General features: G+C 41.6%; 1 protein-coding gene across 4 annotated transcripts in view; it reads left to right on the top strand.

Moving 5' to 3' along the window:
* The window catches only part of kiaa1549la (KIAA1549-like a), a 258786-nt gene that overhangs the window by 98288 nt on the left and 134174 nt on the right, over nt 1-26324 (top strand). For 3 of the 4 annotated variants that reach the window (XM_072592550.1, XM_072592549.1, XM_072592551.1), the window contains exons 2-5: nt 4089-4499; nt 10504-11130; nt 13727-13842; nt 20512-20731. In XM_072592550.1, the coding sequence (XP_072448651.1) occupies nt 4089-4499; nt 10504-11130; nt 13727-13842; nt 20512-20731 (1374 nt within the window). The remainder of the gene's footprint in view (nt 1-4088; nt 4500-10503; nt 11131-13726; nt 13843-20511; nt 20732-26324) is intronic. The other variant, XM_072592552.1, reaches the window with a different exon arrangement.

The raw sequence follows: 26324 nt of genomic DNA, 5'->3' as shown, positions 1-26324 counted from the left end.
AGTTACAACACTTGTGGCAACATTGAATAATCTCCTGCTAGATCTCAGTGAGTTGGAAATAAAAACAGCTAAGAGTGGAAATACTCACCAGGCATGGCAGAATTTCTGGAGACAGAAGTGGAGTTGAAGTTTTTCATCAATAACCTTTGGTCAGAATTGGGAACATGTCAGGGTTGTCTTCAGAAAGCACAGAGGCAGAGAAAGCTGGGAGGGTATTAAAGGAGACAGTGCTAAATTTACAATACAGTAGAGGGCAGGAGAGAGTAAATGGCAGAAGAGTTGATTGTGCAAAGCAAAAGGTAGTGATAATGCGATGAATAAAAAAAAAGATGGTTCTAGAAAATACGTGCATTTCATAGAAACATCGAAACATAGGAACAGGAGGAGGCCATTTGGCCCTTTGAGCCTGCTCCACTATTCATCAGGTACATGGCTGATCATCCGATTCAATGACCTAATCCTGCTTTCTCTCCATAACCTTTGATCCCATTCAACCCAAGTGCTATATCTAGCCGCGTTTTGAATACATTCAATGTTTTAAGATCAACTACATCCTGTGGTAATGAATTCCACAGGCTCACCACTCTTTGGGTGAAGAAATGTCTCTTCATCTCCGTCCGAAATGATCTCCTCCAAAACCTCAGACTGTGACCCCTGGTTCTGGACGCACCCACCATCGGGAACATCCTCCCTGCATCCTGTTAGAATTTTATCAGCTTAGAATTTCAAAAGCAGAACGATTACAGGTTGCTGCTGTTGCAGAAAGTGAGGACTGAGTTTATGATCTGAAATTGTTGAACTCGAGCATTGAGTCCTGAAGACTGCAAATACCTAAATAAGGAATGATACTGTGTTCAGCAAACTCTTGTTGATCTTTGTGTGATCAGGCAGAGGATAGAGATGTCAGAGTGGGAGCAAAATGGAGAATTAAGATAACATGTAACCAGAATCTGGGGTCAAGTTTATAGACTAAGTAGAGGTGTTCTTTGAGCATTCACTTTCTGCAAAATAGAAATTTAAAGCATTCGTTGATGGGACCTGGATGTTGCTGACTAGGCCAATGTTTATTGGCCTTGAGGAGGAGGTGGTGAGCTGCTGTCTTGAACTGCTGCAATCCATGTGCTGTAGATAGACTCTCAATGCCAATTGGGAGAGTTTTTCAGAATTTGAGACAAAGCCACAATTGCTTGTAGCAAATATACTAAGTTGAAAGAAGTGCAAGCAAATGATCATTTTACCAACAACTCAGAGTATATGGTGGACAATTCGGTTGAAAAATGACAAAGGAGTAAGGAGGAAACTCCGCTACGTTCAGTTTTCTGATTGTAGTTATGTGAACTGGCAGTAGAAAGATGGGTAAAAGCAATGACTGCAGATGCTGGAAACCATTTTCTGGATTAGTGGTGCTGGAAGAGCACAGCAGTTCAGGCAGCATCCGAGGAGCAGTAAAATCGATGTTTTGGGCAAAAGCCCTTCATCAGGAATAAAGCTTTTGCTCGAAACGTTGATTTTACTGCTCCTCGGATGCTGCCTGAACTGCTTTGCTCTTTCAGCACCACTAATCCAGAAAATGGCAGTAGAAAGATACCTCCTGTTAAGCCAGGTCTGCTTTATACGCATTCATTGTTGGCCAGTCTCAAGTAGGCATCAGATTGAGTGTTTGAACTAACCTTTACTTCTGCACATAATTAGCATTAGACACAGTCTCCTCCAGTTTATAAATTCATTTTTAAGACAGCAGCTGCTATGAACAGTAATCTGTCTTCTAAAGCCTGACTGTCTGTATGACGTTCAAAAAAGATTATGGATGTAGTTACTGGGCTGAATTGAAGGTTGAAAGCCTCCAGCTGAAAGGCTTGCTGAAAGTGACAAGTATTTTGAAATCGCAATTCTCTCAAACTGTCACTTACCTGCGTTAGAATGAAATGTACTGTTGTACAAATGGTCCAGCGTTTTCTTGCAATGTTTTCCTTCCAAATATCTATGGGTACTTAATTTAAATTTTTGCTTGGGCATTTAAAAATTAATTTTCGGGATGAGACTAATCATTTCAGAATTTAGTGATCCTAAGTGGATGTAGTTGCTGGTGGGATGGTAGGTGAGGACCAGGAGATTCCAAAGATTGATCACCTTTACAAGAGATTTCTTGACACGATTGTGGTTTAATGTTCTAGATTTTCCAATTGGGGAAAATATTTTGGTCCGTTGTAGGCTGTGCAATGTTGGGGCATCCACAGTGTTATTTGGAAGAGAATTTCAGGACTTTGACGGAGTTACAGTGAAGGAACGGGGATATAGTTCCAAGTCAGAATGGTATGTGACTTGGAGGCAAAATTGCAGATGGTGCTGGTTCCCATTGTATCTGCAGCCCTTGAACTAAAGTGTCCTTTTGAAAAATAAAATTGCCTAGAATTAAAAATGTTTGAAAGTTGCAAGATGAAACTTTGGCATTTTTAAATTACAGCACTGGATAAATCATTTAATTTGCATAAGAATAAAATATAAAGTTCTGTAATAAACATTGACCCGTACCCACTGTCTTCCCTCTTACAACAGTGATTGTGTCCCCCTGGTCCTCATGTACCATCCCATGAGCATCCACATCCAATGATCATTAGCCGCCATTTTCACCACCTCCAGCAGAATGCCACCATCAGACAGACATTCCCCTCCCACCCTTGCCAGCCTTCCAGGACACTGTGGTCCACTCCTTCTCCACTCCCAACAGCTCCCAATAGCTCCATGATACGTTCCCTTGCAACCGTTGAAGGTATAACATGTGCCTATTTATGTCCTCGCCCCTCACCATCCAAGGTCCCAGGCATACCTTCCAGGTGAAGCAGCGCTTTATCTGCACCTCACTCAATCTAGTCTACTGCACTCGCTGCTCACAATGTGGTCTCCTCTACATTGGGGAAAGGAAGTGTAGACCTGCTTTTTACAGACCGTTTTGCAGAGCACTCGTGTTCTGTCCACAAAAATGACGCCAAGCTTCCGGTTGCCTGCCACTTCAACACACCACTTTGTTCCCAGGCCAACATCTCTGTCTCATGTTGCTGCAGTGCTCCAGCGAAGCTCAGCGCAAGCTGGGGAATCAACACCTCATTTTCCACTTGGGAACTATTCAGCCTTAATTTTGAGTTCAAGAATTTTAGGGCTTGAACACATTCTCCCAAGTCCAACTCTAACCCCCCCACACACCAAGCCTTGTCATCACAACCCATTGTCAGCTTCGAATAGTCCCTGTTAGCAGCTATCCATCCTCATAGGCAGACCTTTACCTAGTCTTTGTCTGGCCAGTTGTTTTTAATCTCTTTTTGAGCTCCTCCCCTCACCCCATTTTCTGCATTTTCCTAGCTGCGATCAGTTCTGAAGAAGGGTCACTGAATCTGAACCATTAACTCTGCTTTCTCCTCACAAAAGCTGACAGACCAGAGTTTTTGCAGCAGTTTCTGTTTTTATTCCTCATTCGAGGATATACTGCTTTTAGTAATGGTAGAATCAGTGTTAAAATGAAGGCACACAATCTTGTTGAAGTATTTGAATGACCAGTCCACTTTTTGAGATTGGATTGGTCGTCCTCCCTCAGTCCTGTCTACAGAAGTGGGTGAGTTTGGGTCAGGTTAAACTCCTATTTCAAATTTTTCATTATTTTAACCCTTCAAGCAAACCAAACCTATTCGCCTGTGTGATTCAAATTCCTTGCTATGTGTCCGTTTTAGTTTTCAGAATAATTGTGCTGTTGGAATTTTTATTACAAGTCTGATCCAAGCAAATTAAATAGTTACTTTCAGAAAAGAATGTGATGAATATTTAAGTCAAAACCTTTTCAGGGATTTGGGCGTGGAGGGGAAGCAGTGTGGAAAGGTTTTCAAAGAACCTGCACAAGCATATTGGGCAGACCTTCGCTATTATGATTCTATATGTTAGTCCTGTGGTGCCAAAAGGCTATTTTGCCTGTTTAGTTACATTTAAAATATCTGACAATATTTGAAAGAGTGCAATACTTTATCCCGATGTCGTGGCCAACACAGTGAAGACAAAAACAATTATCACACATGTTTAATCCAATACTACCTGTTTTACAGGACCTGGGATGATCTACCAGCTTTTAGACCTTTCTGCACAATTGTCTCCACCTGTACAACGGCCGTTAGAAACATCTCATTTAACTCCAGTGTGGCCTTGGACTTCCCGAACTCTTCACCAGCGAACATTGTCCTCTTACCTGCGTTCTTCTTCACGCACCAAAGCATCAGTAACGGAATCAGTTGAGGAAACAGTCACTATCAAAAGTAACCCTCTTATGTTCCAAGTGGTGACAACTCCACAGATGAATCGAAACACTGCCATGGATGCGACAACATCAAGAGCAACACTTACTCCTCAGCTTTCCCTTCACAGTGAAACATACAAAACCTGGCGTACTTCTGAGTCATTAATGTCGTCACCACCAAATGGTGGAATGGTGGTGATCCAGCGACCAAAAGCATCTTCAGGTTTGACACTAAATCCAATTTTTCCCATTCCATTTGGACCTCTACCAATTTCATTTATGGCCAATGCTGCAGCACCTTCCAAAACATCTTTTTACTGCATCTGGCGTTCGATGCTTAATATATTCATCAGCAATGCTATCTGCTCATAGAGTGACAGTAGATTACAAGCAGCCACTGTCCTGACCATTGATCTATTAATGAGGCCTAGAACTAAGCCAAAAAAGTACCCTGGCTGTTAATCTTCTCTATCTTACCTTCATCCAAGCTTATAGGACCTGCTTCCAGCTCGACGTTATGCTGGGGTTCTTGATCATTAATCGCTGGAGATGATATTTTTCTTTAATATCTTTATTCAACTTCAACCCTATCTCACATCACTAGCTGTGGAAACTTTTCTCCATGCCTTTCTGACCTCTGGACTCAATTAATCCAACACGTACCTGGCTGGATTCCCCACCGTCTATCCTCCGTAAACTTAAGGCTACTCAAAATTCAGCTGTCCATGTCTTAATTGCAACAAGTCTTGCTTATCTACAATCATGTGCTCACTCAATTAAATTGACTCCCTCTCAAGCAACTATTTAACTTTATAATTCTCATCCCTGATTTGAAATCCCTCCATGGCCTTGACCCTCCCTATCTATGTTATTTCTTCCATGCCCTCAAATCCCCAAGGTCTACCATTTCTGGGCATTTGAGTATCCTTAATTTTAATGGTGCCATCATTGTTTAGGCTGTAAGCTCTGGAATTCCCTCGCTAAACCTCTGCAGGTCCCCCTATTACTCTTTGTCATTCCTTAAAACCTACCTCTTTGACCAAACTTTTGGTCACCTGACCTAAGATGTCCTTATGTGGCCCAGGGTCATATTTTGCTTCATAATCCTCCTGTGAAGTATCTTGGGATGTTTCGTTGCAATAAAGGTTGTGTATAAATATAAGTCATTGTTGGGAGATCAAGATTTGTAGGAGGCTAGATTTGTAGTAAACAGTAGAAGAATCAGACGTAATTTAGAAGAATAATGTTTTCACCCATTGTTTGGCAGGACTGCAGCTGACTATTTGAAGAGTGGTAAAGGCAGACCTCTCAGCACATTTAAAAATACACTTGGATAACTATTTGAACTACTGTGACCTACTTAAGCGGCTGATGGACCACTGGCCTCCTTATGTACTGGATCCATAAACACTTTAAAAAAATCTGTTAGGTTACTCCTTCAATCTTTTCTTTCTAACTTTTTAATTTATTATCTTACTTGTCATCTGGCTTAATTTGGTCTTTCTCATTCAAAGTAGTAAACAGATGATCTTCAGTAGTAAACACCTTTTTCTTTCTATATTGCCGGTCACTGACTCCCCCCATAATCCTGAGTTACACTCCATAAAAACCCCCACTTCTGTGTCATCTTCTTCAGAACCTACTGTTCTTTGCTGCGTCCTGAAATGTGACACTTTGGATAGAGGCCCATTGTAACTGTGCAGGTGCTTTGAAAGAACTTTTCAGATTGTCCAATGACCTGCCTCCTCGCTCCACTCTTTTTCCATAGTCCTCTAACTTTTATCTTTTTTACGTAGACATTCCAATTTGCATATTCAAGGCACCAAATGCCCCAGTTTCTAATTTGACACCTAACACACACATGAAGGAGTCTGATGCAAGAGGTCACCACCTCAAATTGCTGACCTCACGCATACTTCTCACCCAAAAGATAAAAATGTTAATGACATGTAACTTCTTTCTCACAATTGTAGCAATTCTAGAATTCCCAGGTAAGTGGGGGGGGGAAAGGCATTTGATGCCAGGGGGTGGGTCCATTTTTAACACCTTTGCCTTTGCATTAGTTGGAGTATCCTTCTTTCTGCATCAGCGTTGAAATGTGGCCAATACCATTTTGCAAGATATCAGGCTTGAAGCATGACCTGTGTCAGATGGTAATTTCCTTTGAAGATGGAAATCTTCTGATGTAGGTAGGACTGCAGCTAGACCTGAGCTTGCATTGTGCTTGCACTCCATCTACTTTGTTGATTTATCCTATCCATGCACCTCCATCCACTTTTATGGCCAATGGAAGCTAGTTGTTGTTGTCACGGGTAGGTTCCCTGTTATTTTCATGGCGCTGTTACCCCATCACCTTTGCAATTTGTGATGGTGACTACCTACCCCTTAACTATCAAACCTCTGACTCTCCTCACTGTCCTCCTTCACCATCGACTCCCCGGGATTACCATACTGGCAGCCAATTGGCACAGTCTTGAGGTTTCAATCTGGACAGCTACACTTATTCAGCTCCTGCCAGATTTAAAGAGGCCCAGGCCCTCAAAGTTATGTGGGAAATGGGATAGTATGTAGGCAAATGAGGGTTAGGGATCACAATGGTCCTCTTCACTGTTGAAATAAACAAGCAACAAATGGTCAAATCGACCTCTGATCATTCTGGTTCTTTAGAGAAGGGGGAGGGGGGGTCATTTACCCCCCACACATGCGCTAGCTCTTTGACAGGGCTGTCCAATTTGCCCCACTCTCCTTGGTCCTTCCCATGGAGCCATGCAATATTCTTTTCATTTCAAGTATTTATCCAACTTCCTTAAAGTTACCAGCAAATAAGATGATGTCACACTGTTCTGCAATGCATCACAGCATTCCAGATCATAACAGCACAATGTGTGTGATACATCTCACCTCCACCTCAGCCAGCTCCCAAACCTCTGCATCTCTGGCTGCTGTTATTGATGCTGATGATGAGAATTAAAGCCCTGGAATAAATGTGTTTAGTGTAGAGTGTGACTCCTTCAATAGCAGCATCATCAATACTGACCACCAATTCATTTAGTATATTGACAATCATTATCTCTACTAATGTTCTCTGATATGGCAGTGATAACTCCTGTCAATGCACTAAACTGAATCATTCAACAGTCTTATTGTGTGTTGATGGATTTTAACAGCCACACAGAACATATCATTTGCAACTATTGGAGCTCAACGATCTCCATTTCTAGTGTCAGCTGTGTTCATTATTCTCATTCTCACTTCTGACTCAGAGGATTGAGTTCAAATCTCAATGCAGAGTCTCAAACACCAGATTAAGGCTGGCACTTCAGGACTGAAGCATACTGGTGGTGCTGGCTTTCAGATGAGATGCTAAATTGAGAGATTCCAGGGTTCTTTATTGTAAACGAACAGGGAGATCTCCATGTTGTCCTGATCAGTCACCATTACTAAATTAGATTTACTAAATTATCACAGTGAGCTTGCACTGTGAGATTGGCTTGTGTTTCCTACTTTACAACATTGACTATCCTTCAGTTGACTGCAAAGTGCTTTCAGATTCCAGGTAGTCATGGAAAGTGCTAAAAATTGCAAGTCTCTTTTATCTTTCTCACCGAGTTTAATGGCCCAACATAACTCCTACTTAAATCCACAATTCTGACAAAAAAAAACCCTTCTAGCATAAACAAAGCTACAAATCATTTGTATTTCTAAAATAGTTATTCAGTTCCATCAGAACTCATTATGAAATAATTAAACCCACAATAAGGAATTCATAAAACCATACAGTTTTTTAAATCACATCCAACTTCATTTATTCAACACGGTTGCTCCATACTGCCCAATTTTGTCCTTCTCTACATATTGAAAAGAACAACTGTCTTTCAGAGTTCAAAGTCCTTTAGCCAGGATTATGGACAAAGCCCTATATTCCATTTTGTTCAATCTTGAGAGGTGGAAATAGTTGGCACGGCTGGAATTTAATGCTGATTCTCTCTTTGCCTGGTGATGATGAACCTAAGACTTCAACTAATGCAACCTGTGTATTGAAGGTAATTGTACAGTCCAGGTAGTTAGGGATCAGTGTTCATTGCCCATGGAAATAATGGGCAAATGTGCCTCTGAAAGCCCCAAAACATCCAGGAAAAGTCTTTTGGGCTGGTGTCTCATCAAAGACATTTTGACTCCACGCATAAGGGAGACAGAATGACTGAGGAGTTGCTCTGCCTTGCTTACATATCCTTACTCTTACACAGTCATTCGATCATAGTTTGCATCTCCAGTGAACTAGGAGAGAAACCTTTGATGGGAGGGAAGTTGGGTAGGTACATGGTTGTGTTAATTGTGTTGTCACATTTCTGTCAGCTGGGTTCAAGTTCTGGGGTGGTTGGAGCTGGGTGTGGCAATGTGCGGCTGGTTTTGCTGTATTCTGTGCAAGGTGCACTTGGGGGGGTGGTGAATGTTAGAAGGGGAAGGATACCGCAAGGAGCAAGCAAGCATCAGCAGACTGGAAGGAAAGGTTAGAAATAAACTGGTCTTTTTCCAATTGACAGTCAGTGACTAATGGGGCACCTAGTGCTGATTGATTGACAAGTGAACCTTGATTGATGGAGACATCACTGTGCAGAATGCACCAGTGAATGACAGTTAAACTGCAAGACTTCCTTAAATTTTAAGCCAGTCTGTTTGAGTCTGCCACCAAAAATAAACCAGTCACATATTTTGCTGAGTTGAAACAGGCACAGGGGATACAAATGTACTTCCTGTCTGCAAAAGAACAGGGCCCCAGATTAAATATGTAGTTTCCAGTACACACACTACATCACAATGTGAGCCCAACTGATAATCCTAAATTAGTTGTCAGTGTCATTCTTCACACAGTCAGGATTATTGAATAAATGTTGTCCAATTGTGAAATCACATCTAATGTTGGACACAGTGTTTCAGGTATGGTCAATACCTCACTTGTCACAAATAAGCAAAGGGATATGCTATTGATATGATCTTTGCATTGTGTGCCCAATTTACCTGATAATTCACTGGCCTGAACACTGTTTGTTGGTTTTCCTTTTAAATTGATATTCTAGTGAACTGTCTCGATGAGTGCAAGATGAAAAGCTTCTACAACATATTTCATTATTCATCGATGTTGCATCAACTGATATATTTAAACCTGTGCATGAGTTTGAAGGTGCAGTACAAATGGTAATGGCTGCCTGGTGAAAAAATTGCAGCTTTGCATGAATAATGCAATTGAAACAAGTGTTGTACCTCACCATTCTGTTGGACGGTGTGTTGGGGGAGATGGATTTGCTTTGTGTAACAGGATGTCTGTTACTTTGACATCTTTTGTTGTGAAAACATAGAGTCATACTGCACGGAAATAGACCTTTTGGTCGAACCAGCCCACGTTGACCATAAACCCAAACTAAACTAGTCCCACCTGACCTGTGCTTGGCCCATATCCCTCCCAAACATTTCCTATTCATGTACTTAGCCAAATGTTTTTAAATGTTATAACTGTGCCCACCGCACCCACCACTTGCTTTGACTTGAACCAATTAAATAATGTAGTGTATAAGAAATTATTCTAATTCTGCTTCTGTATGAGTCCAAATATCCGACAAGTCATCACATGTACAGAACATTACTGTGTGAATGTGCCACATAAGTGGGTGAGCAAGAATATATAATGAATCCCTGAAATATTTTTTTTTAAATCTCAAGAATAGCCCTTGATTAAAGCAATTGATCCCTGGTAGGGAATTCCAAAAATTTCACCCAGCAACAATGAAAACTCAGTGATGTAGGTTTGTGGCTTGGAGGGAAACTCAGAAGTGTTGGTGTTGCCATGAGCCTGCTGCTTTTACTTCGTTAGTTAGCAGAGGCCCTAGGACAATTATTCAAGCTCCATTTCTCAAATGCCACAAATTAATGCAGATGAATGTTCAAAACCACAAAAGGAGCCATTAAGAATTCAATTGCTCCCACAGCTTGCTAAAGAGACAACTGCTGTAGGAGCTTGAAAATTGATATTTACTGATTCATGGCAAAATGTGAGATGTTTCCTCTTCCCAGCCTCTGGACCTTCCAGTAGTTTTCATGACACAACCATCCCTTCTCCAATCAGTGAAGCTATGCTCTCACCCGTCATGACATTGTATAATCCAAGTATATGTACACAGGGTTTATGTTGTCTTACCTCTGATGATTCTTATCAAATTCTGTCATTACAGCTTCACCCTTGGCCAGCTCAGATGACATGAAAGCCACACCACTGAACCCATCCCCTCCAGCCACAGTGCATGATGCTCTCAGGACTCTGATTGACTCTGACTCTGAAGTAGCTGAGACGACGCCAGTGACCGTCCATCTTTGGTCGACTCCATCGACAGCCAATTTCACTGAGACAGCGAATACCGTCAACCAATCAACAGCATCAAATGTCACCTTTCAAACTGCCCTGAAGACCGGGCACCCGAGCACAGTGAACAGCACAACCTTAACGCCTTCCCCTCAAAGGCCAGTGTCATCCAGGGCGGCAGTACCCAGTGTGCCCAATGAAACTGTGGTCCCACCCCCAGAGAGGTCGGACCCTTCAATGCCGCAGACAACAGTTTCCACGGAGCCGGGCGGCTGGACAAACCCCCACCCAGAGACTGGCAAAATTTCGATGGTGCCTTCGCTAACGTTGACAGCAGCTTTAACTTCAATCACTACGACAGCCCTGGTGCCAAAGGACACACAGGCATCAACGACCCATGTGACAACTGCTGCCAAGGGAACAGCTGGAACTCCAGGCAGCTTACCAATGCTGCCTACTCTGACCTGCAAGTTGTCAGATCAACTCTGGGTTAGGACAGGTACATCTCTAAAATTGTGGCTACGTGAAAGTCAATTCTTTTTTATTTTGAAGGCACCATATCATTTTAAATTTGCCACCCTTTTTATTAAATGGGAATGATATAATTCATTGTCAAACCAGATTTTCAGCCAATTGTCAGGAACCAACTGCTGCTATTTGGTGGAGGAATGTAGTTGTAAAATTTCTATGATTAACATTAGAAATTGTTACTCCTTCCTGCTGGGAAAGATTGCACTCTTTCCCGTTGATTGTCTCTGGCTAGATCATAATATTTTCCATGAGACCATTCTCGCTCAGAATTGTATGAAACATTTCTGTTATGTTAAAGCGATAACATTTTCCAGAAATTTTATTACATATTTGCAGAGGACAAGCTATGAAATCATTCCCATTACATCATCGTCCCAGGAATTTATTGGAAAGATAAAACAATAGTTTCCCACACTTGGCAGAATTTCAGAATTGTTGAAAACTTAGACTTAAAAGGTTGTGTTGGATGTGAAGCCAAGGATTTATTTTTTATCTTGAAAAGAAAAGGTCAGATGGTTACCTAACTATGAAGGAGCTTGATCAGGGAAGCATTGAAGGACCATGGGATTATAAATAAATGATCGTCATAATGAATCCACCAGGGATTTCAGGAGAAACCACTTTAACAAAAGAATAGAACTTGTCTCTACATGGATTAGTTGAAGCAAGTAACATGGATATGCTTCAAGAGAAGTTATTACTTGTTTGTTCATGGGATGTGGGCGTTGCTGGCTAGGTCAGAATTTATTGCCCATCCTTTATTGCTCTCGAACTGAGTGTCTTGCTCATTATTTTAGAGGGCAGTTAAGAGTTAACCACATTACTTTGGATTTGAAATCATATTTAGGCCAGACCAAGTAAGGACGGCAGATTTCCTTCCCTAAATGTCACTTGTGAACCAGATGGGTTTTTACTTCTCCAAGCCACTAGCAATAAAATATATACATGGAGAAACATGAATAATTTTACATGTGTCATTCTTATTCTCAAATCCCATTATGGTCTTGCCCGTCTCGACTCTAGAATCTCTCTGTCTACGAGCTACTGTGATATCTGTGCATTCAACTTTGGCTTTTATATATCACAGTTCACCAATACCACCATTGGTCGCCATAACTTCAGTCCATAAACACTGGTATTCTTTCCCTGAACCTTCCCACTTCTTCACCTCTTGCTCCTTCCTCCTTTTTAAGATGTTCCTTCAAACCTACCAAACTTTATTTTATCTTCACTAGTGTCTCCTTTTGAGGCTTGATGTCCAATTTGGGAATATGAGAAGTGATGGGACATTTTACAGCGTTAAACATATTTTACAGATGCAAGTTGTTGCTGATGCATTGAAAGTTGAGAGTTCAACATTCATAGTGAATACAACCAGTTCTAAATTAATTGTGAATATGCCCTGTTATTCGTGTTCAATGATATTTATGTAAAGTACTGGTATCCATCTCAAAACCATTTAAGTTACGTTGTAGTTGGGTGATAGCAAAGATTCCAATGTCTTTCACTTAGAAATGGAGTCTTAAATTCCAGACTAAGCACATAATTTGAGTATAATTTTTAATTCACAATTCTTAAACACCCTAATGAAGAATGATAAATTGAATAAATGTGACAGTCCCAGAGGGAGCAGTATATCAGTGCCTCTGTGAATATAGTATTGAGATAATCTCAAGCAAATTCTATTTCCTTTATTTGGTGAGAAACATGCAAAATCCGTCACAAAGTAGAGAGAATTTGTATTTCTGCAGCACTTTTCACAACCTCAGGACATTCCAAAATGCTTTACAGTGAAAGAAGTGCTTTTGAAGTGTAGGATTTTTCTAAAATAGGAAAAAAAGCATAATTGCCAGTTTGCAATCAGCAACCTCCTAAAAGTGATAACGACCAAACAATCTTATTTTTTTAAACATTTTCAGTTGGGGATACATTTTGGATAGGAGCTCAGGGGACCTTCCATGTCCTCCTTTAAAGTAGTGCCATGGGATCATTTGCCTCCACTAGAGAGCAGTCAGGGGGGATGGTTTATTGTCTCTTCTGAAAGATGGCACCTTTGACAATGCTGCATTCTCTTAGTGAGGCACTTGTGTACTGAGGAGGGATCACAGGACCCAAAATGTTAATTTTGATTTCTTTTCACAGATGCTGCCAGACCTGCTGAGCTTTTCCAGCAATTTCTGTTTTTGTTTCCGATTTACAGCATCTGCAGTTCTTTTGGTTTTTACTCGTGTGCTAGCCTTGATTTTTGTTATCTTGGTATCTGAAGTGGGGCTTAAACCCACTACCTCTGATTTAGCAACAGCAGTATGATTCACTGCTGTTGTCTATTGTATCTCTCCCATGAGGTGGTTTGCAATTATTTATACATTTGCAGCAGATCTGTGACTTCTTTCATGGAGTTTCAAGAGATAAATGTCAAGTTCCTTTTTACCTACTTTCCTGAGGTCGCAAAACACCGACCTGAAGCTGTTGAGAATTGACGCATTCAGACATTGACAGTTATCTGTTCCTTGAACTGTCTTCTATTTGAATTTAAGCTTATCCAGGTTTTCTTAATTTTGCAGTTGCGACAGTGACATCAAGAAAGGTTCGACCAGACATGATGCTGAAACAGAACGTGACAAGGGGACTAACACAGGCGTTGAAGCGAGCTTTCTTCACTAATGATGTACAGGCTCAGGTCAGTGCTTCAGTGTTACAAAGCTGCTATCTCAAATATAAAATACTTGATACTTACAATTGAATGTATATTTGTTGAGCAGATAGTCTTATGAATGGTTGCCTTGCATCGTGTTTTCAGCTGGGCAGAGATCCCAGATTTAAGGACAAACTTGAGAACTCTTGCTAAGAGACATAATCTTTCTTCAATTCGGAACAAAGTTGAGTAAATAACTGCGGAATCTGAGAGACCCGACTTCTTCAGTGAAACCTTTCACTTTCGCAACACGCTGCCCTGCGATATATTGACGTTTTCTCTGAGGAAAACAAGCATTCTGTAGGCTCAGGCCTGGAGAACCAATACAAATGTGGTGTAAAGGGCATAATTTATAAAGTGGACCTCCTTCAATCATCACATTTACTGTAAGTGCCACCATTCCTCCATGTTTAGTTCATATCTTTGTAATGATAAAATGGCCTATTATTCAGTCAGTGCGTGCAAAATTGAAATAGATGTAAATCAGAAAGTCAAAGTTGCTTAATTCAGATTGTGCTGATCCAAGTTAAAACCTAGCAATAAAAAAACCTAATTTGCTCTTTTGATTAGAATTGCTTAATTTGGAGCCCAGGGTAATTTGAATGTTTTTCAAGTGAGAAAGTCACTGAATTAGTAATCGAAGACTGCATCGTTTGGTTGAAATGTGTTTCTCATGCTTCAGGTAACAGACATCCAAGTGCAAGTCAGCTATTTCATGTTAGTTTCATCTGCAAAATGCCCTTCCTGTCAACAGTTTAGAGGAGAAATAGTCTTCTAACTGATCTCAGAAAGCCACAGCAAGTAAATCTAGAAGGTTCACATTTGGGGCTACATGAGTGTTGTGATAGAAATCGAAAGGGCTGGACTAATGGTTAGGAGATAGGTTCAAATCCCAGCAACTGGGAATTTTAAATTCAATAAATTGTGGGCGGCACGGTGGCACATTGGTTAGCACTGCTGCCTCACAGCGCCAGAGACCCGGGTTCAATTCCCGCCTCAGGCGACTGACTGTGTGGAGTTTGCACGTTCTCCCCGTGTCTGCGTGGGTTTCCTCCGGGTGCTCTGGTTTCCTCCCACAGTCCAAAGATGTGCAGGTCAGGTGAATTGGCCATGCTAAATTGCCCGTAGTGTTAGGTAAGGGGTATATGTAGGGGTATGGGTGGGTTGCGCTTCGGCGGGTCGGTGTGGACTTGTTGGGCCGAAGGGCCTGTTTTCACACTAAGTAATCTAATCTAAAAAAAATTTAAATACATCTGGAATAAAAACTGATCATTTTATTTTAATCAATCCAATAATTTTACAATCGGGGTCACTAATGTGCCTACAGAAGGAAATTTGCTGTCCATGTCTGGGCTGTGCTGTAGATGACTCTCAAACCTTGGTTGACCCTTGGCTGTTAACTGACATGATGTTGCAATCCACTCAGTTTAATTCAAGAAGGACGTTCACCCCCATCTTCTCAAGGTACATGAGTGGGTAACATGAGAGTATCAGCAACCTCCACATTCCATGAATGAATTGAATTTTTAAAAAAATACTTGTAGACGTCTAGTGACATTCCTTCGCATCACTGGTCAAAATCCTAGAATTCCCTCGCCAACACACTTAAAGAACACTTTGTCAACATGGACTGTACTGGTTCATGAAGGCAGCTCACTACCACCTCCTTTAAGGACAGTTAGGAATGGGAAATAAATAACAGCCTTGCCCATAATCTATGCAGCAGTCAATATATTTAAATATTTTGAAGGGGCTAAAGTTGATTCCTTTCTCCATAGGTGGTGGTCTAGCAAGATTTTGTTTAGGAAGATGAAATTTCCCATTGAAAGATACTTGGGGAAAGTTACCTATCTCTGTTTGCAATGAACAGCTCACGAAACAAATTACATTCTTCAAAAAGGAATATCTTTTCACAGTGAGGAAGAATCTGCAGATTCTTGTTTCGAGTGGTTTGTGCGGGTTTGAGACAGAGGTAATGGGAAGCTGAGTGGGACTCTGTTGGATGTCTATTTCATGGAGTTAGGACAGGCAAGATGGGCAGTATGGTTGTCAATGTCGATAATGCTTTTCTGAGCAAGTTTGTAATTACAGGCCAGAGAAAGGTATTATCATCCTACACTAAAATGGAGAATTTAATCCCTTAAGAATTGTTGTATTTTGTAATATTCCTCTATTTTCATGCTGTATGAAGTGAATAACTGAATTGGGCAAATATTCTGTACAGAGGCCGATATCTCTTCACCAAGTCTCACTTTATTTACCCATGAACAGTCCTTGACTACAGTACTGCCTCATAGAGAGTCAGTTGAAAAGTGTGGCACTGAAAAAGCACAGAAGGTCAGGCAGCATCCAAGGAGTAGGAGAGTCAACGGTTTTGGGCATAAATCCTTATTCAGGAATGTGGCAGGAGAAGGGGGCTGAGAGATTAATACAGGGATGGGAGTGGAGTTGGGGTTGGGGTGAAGGTAGTTAGGAAAGCAATAGGTAAGACGTGATTGCGATAAGTTGGTAGGGAGGGTCAAGCGGATTGGTGGGATTGAAGATGGACAGGTAGGTCAGGTTAAGTGGGTGGTACCGAGTTGGAGGGTTGGATCTGAGATGAGGTAGGGGAAGGGGATATTTGGAAACTGGTGAAGTTGATGTTGATACCATGTGGTTGGAGGCTTCTGAGGAGGAAGATGAGGCAGTCTACTTCCAGTGGTGTGTGGCTTTGATTTGGCAGTGGAAGAGGCCCAAGACTTGCATGTCCTTGGGAGAGTGGGAGGGGGAAGTTGAAGTGGTTGGCCATAGGCACTGCAGTGTTGATATCTCTGGCGTTCAACTTTTTTTAATTCAGCCAGAACTCCCTGATTAGACCAGATTAACAGCTTCAATCAGGGAAATTACATCTATGAAATCCAGCTGGTTGACCTTGTTACGATCACTACATATTCCATCAGTGATGAAGGGGCAGTGCTCAAAAAGCTTGTGATTTCAAATAAACCTGTTGGATTATAACCTAATGTCGTGTGACTTCTGACTTTGTCCAACCCAACACCAGCAATTCCACATTCTACATATTCAATGTTTCATAACCGGGAACATCATTTTGCTTTTAGAACCTCCCACAGAACAGACATCAAGTATAATTCAACCCTTTGCGCCACACACCCAATTTAAACATAGTTATTGAGTCGTACAGCACGGAAACAGACCCTTTAGTCCAACTCATCCATGCCGAACAGATATCCCAATCTGACCTCGTCCCGTTTGCTAAAATGAACCTCCCATTTAGCTAAATTAAACTTCATTTGCCATCCCTCAGCCCATTGACCCATCTGATCAAGGTCCTGATGTACAGAGATGATCTTCTCTATTTTCTCTCCATCTATTTTGGTGTCATCTGCCCTAACCAACCATGCCTGTTCTATTCACATCCAAATCATTTCTATAAATGACAAAAAACAGTAGAGCAGCACCAATCCTTGCAGCACACCGCGAATCACAGGCCTCCAGTCTGAAAATCAACCCTCCAACACTACCCTCTGTCTCCTACCTTCAAGCCAATTTTGCATTCCATTGGCCAACTCCCCCGGATCCCATGTGATCTATCTTTACTAACTAGTCTACCAATGAACTCTGTCGAACGCTTTACTGAAGTCCATACAGACAACGTCTACTGCCCTGCTTTCATCAATCATTTTGTCACCTCTTCAAAACTTCAATCCTGTTGTGACAGGTGAGAGTTCAACTTGGAGTATGTGATCTGAAAGAAAAGGACTCCAGTACCAATTAGGGCAGGGGTGGAGAGCCAGGTCTCCTGCCTCCAACATCACTGATGATGGCATATCTTCTTCACCTTCTTTTTACCAGTGTTCAGAGTGTGTGCAAATTCTTGAGTTGGGCTTCAAGTGTCAGGAACAGGGTAGTGGAATTTATATCACATAATGAGATACTTAAGTAGATTTTGTTCTTGAAAGATGTTGATTTGGCAGATCCCTTAACACCACTGGTGAATTGTGAACCCATGGTTGATAACACCTCCTGTCTATAACCTGATAACCAACAGCGGATACAATTACTGAATTTTCATTACAGGAGGAAACCAGTCATCCTGTTGTCACTGAGTCTTTGCTGGCTTTTCAGCTGAAATTGTCTTACTGCTTGTGACATTTTCTTGCTGTTTCAGCAGCAGCTTGCCTTTCTTGAGCACTTTTTTCACATGTTCCAAGGTGTTTTACACCAGTGCTATCAAGTAAAATTTGAGAGTGAGCTACAGGAGTCAATGAATGCCTGATCAAAGTTTCAATCTTTGAGGAGGAGAGAGTTAGAAATGCAGAGAGGTTTAGGGAAGGAATTCCTGGGCCTAGAGCAGGAGAGGTTATAAGTCAACAAGCATGACTGTGATGAATGAGCACTGTGGACAACCATATAAACAATGGAATAAAATCAGAAATTGCTGGAGAAACTCAGTGGGCATGGCAGCATTTGTGGAGAGAAAGCAGAGATAACATTTCGCACCCCTTTAGAACTGTTCTGAAGAAGGGTCACCAGACTCAGAATGTTAACTCTGCCCTCTCTCCACAGATGCTGCCAGATCTACTGAGGTTCTCCGGCAATTTCTGTTTTTGTTTCAAATTTCCAACAGCTGCAGTTCTTTGTTTCATGTCAGCAATGGAGTTTTATATGAACTCAAGATTACAGACGGTGTGAGATGGGAGGCTATCCTGGAGAGTGTCAGGGTATTCTAGTTTGGAAATAACAACAGTAAGAATAAGCATTCAGTGGCAAATATATCCTGTATTCCTTTATATTATTTCTTCTCAGACAGTTTTTGAAAAAATTATCTAATTTCTTCTGCACCTTTGTTATAGTCAGCCCAATGTTTAATGATTAATTTTTTCAAGTGATGATTTCTGAATCTCTGCTTTCTGGTTACTGCCTTGGATTACCAACAATATTTTACCATCGATCTTCTCAAAATCTTTCATCATTTCATCAATCAAGAAAGGGTTCAGAAAAGATTTACAAGGATGTTGCCAGGGTTGGAGGATCTGAGCCGTAGGGAGAGGCTGAACAGGTTGAGGCTGTTTTCCCTGGGGTGTCGGAGGCTGAGGGGTGATCTTACAGAGGTTTACAAATTTATGAGGGACATGGATAGGGTAAATAGGCAAAGTCTTTTCCCTGGGGTTGGGGAGTCCAGAACTAGAGGGCATAGGTTTAGGATCAGAGGGGAAAGATATAAAAGAGACCTGAGGGGCAACTTTTTCACACAGAAGGTGGTACGGGTGTGGAATGAACTGCCAGAGGATGTGGTGGAGGCTGGTACAATTGAAACATTTAAGAGGCATTTGGATGGGTATATGAATAGGAAGGTTTTGGAGGGATATGGGCTGGGTGCTGGCAGGTGGGACTAGATTGGGGTTGGGATATCTGGTCGGCATGGATGGGTTGGACCGAAGGGTCTGTTTCCATGCTGTGCATCTCTGTGACTCTATGACTCTATAAGTAACCAGTAGAAAAGCACTGATGTTTCAAAACTTTTGCCTTATCCTTCCCATACTCCTTGCATATAGTCTGTACTATCTACATGATGCACTGCAGAAATTCACCAAAGGTCCTTAGACAACACCTTCCAAACCCACGACCACTTCCATCTAGAAGGACGAGGGCAGTAGATACTTGGGAACACCACCATCTGCAAGTTCTCCTCCAATCCACTCACCACCCTGACTTGGAAATATACCCCTGTTCCTTCACAAGTGTTGGGTCAAAATCCTGGAATTCCCTCCACACTAGCATTATGGGTCAACTCGCAGCAAGTGGACTGCAGCAGTTCAAGAAGGCAGCTCACCACAACCTTCTCAGGGGCAAATAGGGAGGGCTCTCAATGCTGGCCAAGTGCCACAAATGAATTAAAGAAAAGAACATTTGAACTGTAGAAGAAAAGTCAAATTTCTTGCAATAACCTTGAAAAGATTCTAGCATAAATTCACCAGAATGATGCTGGGGCTGAAAGGGTTGTATTCTGAGGAGAGTTAGCAGAGCTTGGCTTTTATTACAGTTAAGTGCTGATCTAAGCAGTTTGTTCAAAATATGTAATAGGTTCAAAAGGATAGACACAGGGGAAACTGTTTCCTCAGCTGGACAATCAAGTTATGAGGACATCATCTTAACATTAGAGGTGTTTGGGAATCAGGAGGCATTTCTTTCACATGAAGTGTAGGGACTCTTTCCTTCAAATAAAAGTAAAACCTTGGGGTCAATTGACCCTTGAAGACAAAGAGCAAGAGAATTTTATTGGGTACGTTACCATTGGATATGGGACTGAGATATTTGGTTCCATTCATGGAACTGTTTATGTTAACACTTCATACATATTTATGACAAGTCTGGTCTGATTGAAAGATAGAATGGGCTTGAGGGGCTGAATAGCCTGGTGTGGTTCTTATGTTCACACGAGCTGGCTGTTCCTTTCAACACGCTACTCTGTGTGAAAATTATTTTAAAAATCTCCATTGACATAAAATTCAACAAGGTAGATTCAATACAAACACATTGATTAACAGCTTTCATGCCCTCAGCATCTTCCAAAATGCAGTGGTCAATGAAGTACTTTTGAGGTGTCAGCACGATTGTGATGTAAGAGACAATAAAAATACTATTTTGTTCCAGATTGAAAGTCTCGAAAGAAGAAATAAGGTCTTTATTGGATTCTACGCTGTGACTGGGAATGAGGTATACATTCCGTCCGCTGTGACTGAAGCGATTACGATGTATGGAATTGAGAACTTCATGCGGGATATGCAGCAGCATGTACCTGATCTGCAGTCCGTCCTGATTTCTGCCTCTTCGTGGGCTCCACCCCCAGCCCGATGGTTCCAGTTAAAAACAGGTGAGTGTTAAGTGTTTATTTTTTAGAAAGAGCAGTTTGCTTGATTTTCGATGGGTGGGGAAAGTCGATCAAGGTTGCTTGCCCTAAGTCACTTAAAATATCTGGAGTATTATGACCAGGCATGTGGGACCATCCCTGCCAACAACCTCTATTGCTCCCTCAGCTTTGTGATAGCCAGGGAGAGACAGAAGGTCAGAGTGAGAAAGAGTGTCAGTAAGAAAAATTCTTCTGATGCAATAAAAACCTGACAAATTCTTGATAGCCACAGTTTTGTTGAACTTAGGAAGCGATTCATCATTTCCCTACTCAGCAGTTCCCAAAAAGCTTCTGCGCCTCATTGTAAATTGTTCTCATTTCAGTCAGTAATTGCAGCGAAAGGCTAATGTTCCATTGTGGGGCTATGCCAGCTGAACAAACTCAAATGCATTAAACAACAGCTGATATCGCCACTTAACCACTTCTGCAGAATCAAAAAATTTACAAGTCGAAGAAGTTGATCCCCCAGACGCAACACTAAACCTGATTTGGATTGAGAAGGAAGAAGTTGCATTGAAACACTGAAGAAATGTCATAATCTGAAACAAAAACAGAAGTTGCTTCAATTCTCAGCAGCTCTGGCAGCATCTGTGAAGAGAAATCAAAGTTGACTTTTCAGGTCCAGTGATTCTTCCTCAGAAATTAGTTAAGCTATTCCAACAACCTTTACCCAGTACCTCATTCAGTTGGAGTTGACAAATGCCACAGGGTGCTCATAGTGGGCATCAGGGAGAAAGATCTTACCAGATCACAGGGTTGCTCTCTTGTTAGACAGGACTGGTTGTGGTTTAACTTGAAGGTCATCACACCTCAGGCAAGGGGGAAGGTTGAGAAGGAGAGTCCTTCATGGTCACCTCAGCAGGTGTGAGAATTGAAACCACACTGTTGGTATCACTCTGCATCAGAGACCAACCATTTAGACAACTGAACTAAACTGACTCCCTCATCGGGATAATACCTCATCTGAGAGGAGTGTGGAGGCTCATTCATTGGGTACATTCAATATAGAGATGGATAGATTTCTAGAATTGAACAGATTAAGGATAAGAGGACAATGCGAGGAAGTGATGTAGATCAGTCATGGAGTAATTGATGGTGGAGCAGGCCTGAGGGGCTGAATGATCTACTGCTGCTCCTATTTCCCATGTTCTTATGAAGGTGGAACAATTCTGTGTACACAGAATTCTGTATGAGATGAGAACAATTCTGTCTCACAAATGATAATAAGATGAATCATTGTATCTTTCTGATCTTGGTTGAGGAAACAAATTGGCTGAGATAACATTGTACACTTTGACTTTTTGAATTTTAATGGTTTGCAGAAAAGGGCAAATGAAGCCTTTGTTTAACAACCTAAACTGAAATATAATATTTCTGATACAGTTGAACGCTCTCAGTGCTACACAAAATGTCAGTCTATATTGCTTGCTGAAGCAGGAATCGAGTACCAAGTGTTTGATTTGGCGGTGCTACCACTGAGAACTGTTAACCTTTCTTGTAAACTAACAGAAGCTAAAAATCAGCAGTGTGAGAAGAGAAAGTGCTGAAGATGCTAAACACACCTGGCAGCATCTGCAGAGAGTTAAAAACAAAATTAATGGGCAATGTCATAATTGGGCCTCTAGACCAGGATGACATACTAAACAGCTGGTCCTGAGTCTGTGATTGTTGGATGTGGGGCCTACTTACTGAATTTGCTGCATTGTAATTGGCCAACTGTGGGTTTGCCGTCCAATTCAAGATAGTGGGGCAGGATCCTGCTGCTACCTGTCCCACTCTGAGGGCCTGCCAGCTCAGAAGCCTCATCATTGGCACCAGGAGAAATGGATGCTGTTGAGGCAGGTCACAGACCTTGGAGGATCTCAAAATGGAGGTGACCTCGGAGAAGTAAGCAAAAATGAAAAACTACGGGCCAGAGGCCAATTTGCCTTGCGGGGCACATGTGAAACTCCTTTGATTATCTGAGGTCTGCCTTTTGTTCTGAATACCCACTCCTCATGGCACAGAGTTTTGATTCTGGGGCTGCCCCAGCGAGGTGGCCTCAATAAGGCTTGGCTGAGTGAGATTGGACAGTGCTGGGGATGTTTACAGGGGGCACTCCATCATCAGTGCAAAATTCTCCAGTGGTAGCACTGCATTTGGGAATCATCCTGCTGTCTCATCAGCTCCCATCCAACTACTTCATTCCTGTCACTTTGGGGCCAGTCAAGCTTTCAGGTCACTGATCTTTACATCAGAATTGCTTTCTGCGGCTATTCACTTGTGAAGTACGGTAGTGAGCCATAACTGTCGAGAGAGATGAGAACCCCTGTGGAAGTTCAGGCTAAGTGGCCAGAATTGGAGACAGAACTTTGACCTTTTGGGTCAAGCCTACTCCTATCCTCGTCTCTTCCAACCCTGTATCGCAACCAGATCAGAGCCTCAGCTGAATCCCAAATGGGGTCTCTGGAATACCAACCAGAACAGGAACTTTGGCTGTGTTTTTTCTCTCTGTCCCTCATCCCACTATAAGCAGAGTACTGGACCTAGTTGTGGCTTACTCAATACAAACTAGCGATTGCACCTTCTGATCTTTTTTAGCTATTGTGATTCAGTTAAGCACTGAGATACCACATAGCACATAGTAGCTGTATTAAACTAAAAGCGAGATCAAAATAAATACTCTGGGGTTTGGCAAGGTGTGTCATGGTGCTAAGGCAGAGAGCGGAATTCAGAATGAGTATCAAATTGGGTTATGCAAGAGTAAGTGGAATGGGAGCAAACAATAGGACTGTTTAAAGATCCAGGGAAAAATGAGTTTACACAGAGAGGTAGAGCTAAGTACAACTAATTACATTTGCATTGTGAGAAAAGGAGGCATCGTGGCACCTTTGTTCTCAAAGCTTCAGGGTGTTGAAACAAGTTGGCTAATTACTGTACTTGTCAAGGGAAACCAAAAAGTTTATAAAAATGACACATCTGTAATCGGGAGTCATTTCGAAGAATTGGCCTTTAAGTGAAACATGAACAAATCAGTTGCAAACTCTTCAGTTACTGCTCTGCCCTTGCTCCCTTGACAGGAGATGTATCTCTCTGGCTGGATTAATGTATTGTTGCATTCCAACTGATCCCTCTTTTCCTCGACACTTTCTTCCCCTATCCTTTCCTGATTCAGTTATGGTCTCCAGCTTCTGAGTATGAGACTTGATCTACACAATATTATTCATAACATTGCAGAAAGGACTCAAATTTAAAATGTTCATCTTTGTTTTAAAATGCTAGAAATGTTTTTCTTACCCTATCTCTTTAATCTCCTCCAGTCCTGCCCTCCTTTAATTATAGCTTCTTGTGCGTCCCTTGTTGGGTGAAAAATGAAGCGGGAATAAATCTTTACACATTTTTATGTTTATTTGCAAAGTTGCATATGGCAAGCATATGTGTCCTAACTCAGCAACCCGTTTCAGGTAATCTGCTGTGCATCCCCACCTTGTTCATATAAATAGAATTAATAAGCAATAACATTAAACTCTGAATTCCAATCCTAAAATGTCCTACTTATTTCTTCTCCAATGACATACTCTCTTCACTCACTTCACCTGACGAAGGGGAATGGGCTTTGAAAGCTTGTGATTTCAAATAAACCTGTTGGACCATAACCTGGTGTCATGTGACTTTTGACCATGCTTCTAAAAATACAACTTTTTAACCAAACCTTTGGTAAACTATCGTAATGGTTCCTTATATGATTTAGTTTCAATACACAACTATGAAACATCTTTACTGTGCTGTACAAATCCAAGTTGTTGTTGCTGTGCCTCACCCAGCTGGATGCCCATCAGATGAATGTTATTCTTTGTGACTGTCTTGTAGCAGGAAGCTTGAAGGCAGACCTCATGTTGTGATTCCCAAAAGACAGTTAATTGTAAATTGGATTTTGCCAGCTGCAACAATACAAACTGTCACAAGCCATCGGTTTTCCCTCTAGGTCTAGCTGAACCGGTCCAGATATCATTGTATGCTCACTGCCAGAAACTTTGGGGTCTGTTTCCACATCTTAGTTAGAGACCATGTGAAGCAATTTTCCAGATAAACTCTGGACATCTCAGAGATGAAAACCTTATATTTCTGTAGCACCATCCCTAAGTACTTTGCAGCAACTCTGTTTGAGGTGTCATCACTGGTACAGTGCAGGAAATATAGTAGTCAGTTTGCACTCAGTTACCACTCAAGGCTAATTGCCAACAGCACATATGATTTTATGGAATTTTTCAAAACCCATTCCACAGAAGAGTGTGTACGAGCAACATTTCAGAAGTTCCCAAATCCATAAATCTTAAACTTGTACTACCAGTTTTGCAGAGTTACAGCTCAACGTTTCTGCTTAACTTTAAAACAAGGCACAGTGGTTAGCACTGATGCTTCATAGCACCAGGGACCCAAGTTTGATTCTAGCCTTGGCAACTGTCTGTGTGGAATTTGCACGGTCTCCCTGTGTCTGCGTGGGTTTCCTCTGGGTTGCTCTGGTTTCCTCCCACAATCCAAAGATGTGCAGGTTAGGGGATTTGGCCATGCTAAAATTGCTCGTAGTGTAGGAATGTGTAGGATAGGTGCATTAGTCAGGATATATGTAGGATATATAATAGGATAGGGGAATGGGTCTGGGTGGATTACTCTTCAGAGGGTCCGGGTGGACTTGTTGGGTCTGATAGCCTGTTTCCAAACTGTAGATACTCGATAATGTATTCTATTCTAACCATGACTTGAACAAACGCTGATGTGTTCCCCTGTAGGTGAGGCTAATATTTATCATCTTATTCAACAGGACATGAAATTGCTGGAATCAGTGCTATTTCAGCAGGGAATCTTTTATTGTGCCTCAATTGGTTGTCTAGTTCTCTGTGGTGACAACCACTCGACTTCAGCAGTACTTCATTGGCAGTGAAGTACTTTTGCATGTCCTGAAGTTGTGAAAAGCACTGTATGAATGCCAGCTTCTCTTTTTGCTCTCAAACCTTTCTGAGGTGCACTTTGGGTTTAAGAATTGCAGACTGGCTGTACGTGGACAGTGTCATGCTTTATCGACTTCAACATGTTCCAGAAAGTTCGAAAACTTTTCATACTTCCTTGAAATAGGGAGAGGATTAAGTGAAATATTAGTAATGCAAGCACATCTGGGTTTGTCATTCCATGACTACTGGAATGTGAAGAGGATTACTTTGGCATTGAGCTGATATTGAAATGGTTTAGGCTCAGATTAAACTTGGAACAATCGAATGTGTTAGGAAGTAAATAAAGAGAGAGAGTATATAGAGTGCTTTTCATGGCTTCAGGATTTACCAAAACTTTTAACAGCCAAATAAATATCTTGTAATATAGGAAACACAGAAGCCTTTTTGCAGTGAACAAGCTCCAAGCAAGCAGCAGTGTAATTTTCTTTCTTCAAGTGTGTGGACAGTGCATTACACCGTCAGTATTTTTCATTTGACCAGGTATTATTCTATCTGTCTTGGCTGTCTGACACTGCAGTAGCTTAGAGCTTAGATTCCCTACAGTGTGGAAACAGGCCCTTCGGCCCAAC

Source organism: Chiloscyllium punctatum, chromosome 22, assembly GCF_047496795.1.
Source record: "Chiloscyllium punctatum isolate Juve2018m chromosome 22, sChiPun1.3, whole genome shotgun sequence".
NCBI lineage: Eukaryota > Metazoa > Chordata > Chondrichthyes > Orectolobiformes > Hemiscylliidae > Chiloscyllium > Chiloscyllium punctatum.
This window is presented reverse-complemented; position numbering and strand designations above follow the sequence as displayed.